A 1890-nucleotide genomic window follows, 5' to 3' on the forward strand; every position below is an offset into this window, starting at 1 on the left:
CTAGTCCTTCAAAAAAATATTCTTTTAAAAATCTATGCCTCATACGTCTAGTCCTTCAAAAAAAGATTCTTTTAAAAATCTAAGCCTCATACGTCTAGTCCTTCAAAAAAATATTCTTTTAAAAATCTACGCCTCATACGTCCAGTCCTTCAAAAAAATATTCTTTTAAAAATCTACGCCTCATACGTCTACGTCTAGTCCTTTAAAAAAATATTCTTTAAAAAATCTACGCCTCATACGTCTACGTCTAGTCCTTTAAAAAATATTATTTTAAAAACCTACGCCTCATGGTCATTGAAAAAGATATTAAAAACCTTAAAAAAAATATTTTAAAAATCTACGGGCTGATAGTCCTTCGAAAAAAATATTCTTTTAAAAATCTACGCACTGATAGTCCTTCGAGAAAAATAATCTTTTAAAAATCTACTCCTTAAAGTCCTTTGAAAAATATTCTTTTAAAAATCTATGCCTCATAGTCAATGAACACTGATTTTTAAAACACTTAAATATAGACCTAAGGCACTGGTACCCATTGAAAAAAATTGTTGAGGTTTGTAATTGAGTCTTTAGAAAACGCATTGATAAATTTTATTTAAAATATCTAAAAATATTTCTTGTGGCACTCCATTCGATAAGTTATTTATAAGAGCTTTAGTCCTGTCGTAAGACTTTTTCTCATAGGTATAATAAATGCTTGGCAAATCTAGGGCTTTGTACAAGCCTTTCACTTTTTCGACTTTATGGGGATCTAAAAGAAAAACGATTTCTGATAAAACAATAAAATTTAAATCCCAATTTTGTTATTACCTTTAGAACCATAACACTCCACTAAAATTTCTTTCTGTTCCTCATTTGCCAGTTCCAGGCAAGTAACGACCAGCCAAGAAAATTTCTTATCTTCAATGTCAGTACCAATTTTACCACTATTCTGAATATTGCCAAAACAATCTAGAAAATCATTTTGTATTTGGAAATATAAACCAATTTCCGAGAAGATGTCCATGCTTTGTTGGAGGATTTTGGGATCTGAAAGACTAATGAGTTTCGATATAAATACAAATAATTAAAATTCACATGATTTAGTACTTACCCAGCCAAATACATTGCCAAAGCAAATGGCAAATAAAAATTATAATACGATCCCTTATTTATAGCCATTTTATTGTAATTCACCCGATCGAATTCTGTCACAGATTTATTCGAATACATAACATCCATATGTTTACCACATGCCGAACGCAATGAAACTTCACGAAATAATTCCACGATATGCTGGTATAACATTCCAGATGAGAGAAATGTTTCTTAAGCAAAGCATATATCATTTGTTCCATTATAAAGGCATCATTTATTGCGTTGAGACCAATAGACTCCAGGCGATGCCAAGAGCGAATACCCCTCCTCATTTCACCATTATCGAGGACATCGTCAAATATTAAGATGGCAATATTAAAAATTTCAGCACACCATGCCAAAATGTAGGCATGTTTCAGGTTGGGAGATTTAAAGTTTTGCGACTTAACTAGTTCTTCGTAGGTACGAATTGAGAGCTGGGCAATTTTCATATTTGCATTTTGGAAATTATATTCCAAAGCCTAAATTATTGCTTTTATAATTTTAATAAAAACAAAATAGTGGATAAAATTGTATCAAAATCACTTTACCCTTTTAAGCCACAGGAATGTTTCGTGCTGTCCATAGTCATGAACAATATCTTGTAAATCTTCCAGAATTTCTGAAAGGATTAAATAACAGTAATCCTTGAAAATCTACTTTTAAAAATCCACGCCTCATGGTCCTTGGAAAAAATCAACTTTTAAAAATCCACGCCTCATGGTCCTTGGAAAAAATCAACTTTTAAAAATCCACGCCTCATGGTCCTTGGAAAAA

General features: G+C 31.5%; 1 protein-coding gene across 1 annotated transcript; it reads right to left on the reverse strand.

Moving 5' to 3' along the window:
- Positions 1–566: 566 nt before the first annotated feature.
- LOC133324540 (farnesyl pyrophosphate synthase-like) lies at positions 567–1565 on the reverse strand. The gene is made up of 3 exons (XM_061533380.1): positions 1283–1565; positions 808–1026; positions 567–748 (listed from the first exon to the last, which is right to left on the reverse strand). Exons 1-3 carry the CDS (start codon positions 1563–1565, stop codon positions 567–569), a joined length of 684 nt encoding a protein of 227 aa, XP_061389364.1.
- Between the last annotated feature and the right edge of the window lie 325 nt (positions 1566–1890).

Source organism: Musca vetustissima, unplaced genomic scaffold, assembly GCF_032173495.1.
Source record: "Musca vetustissima isolate MV318-11 ecotype Yass unplaced genomic scaffold, APGP_CSIRO_Mvet_v1 utg4171, whole genome shotgun sequence".
Classification (NCBI taxonomy): Eukaryota; Metazoa; Arthropoda; class Insecta; order Diptera; family Muscidae; genus Musca; species Musca vetustissima.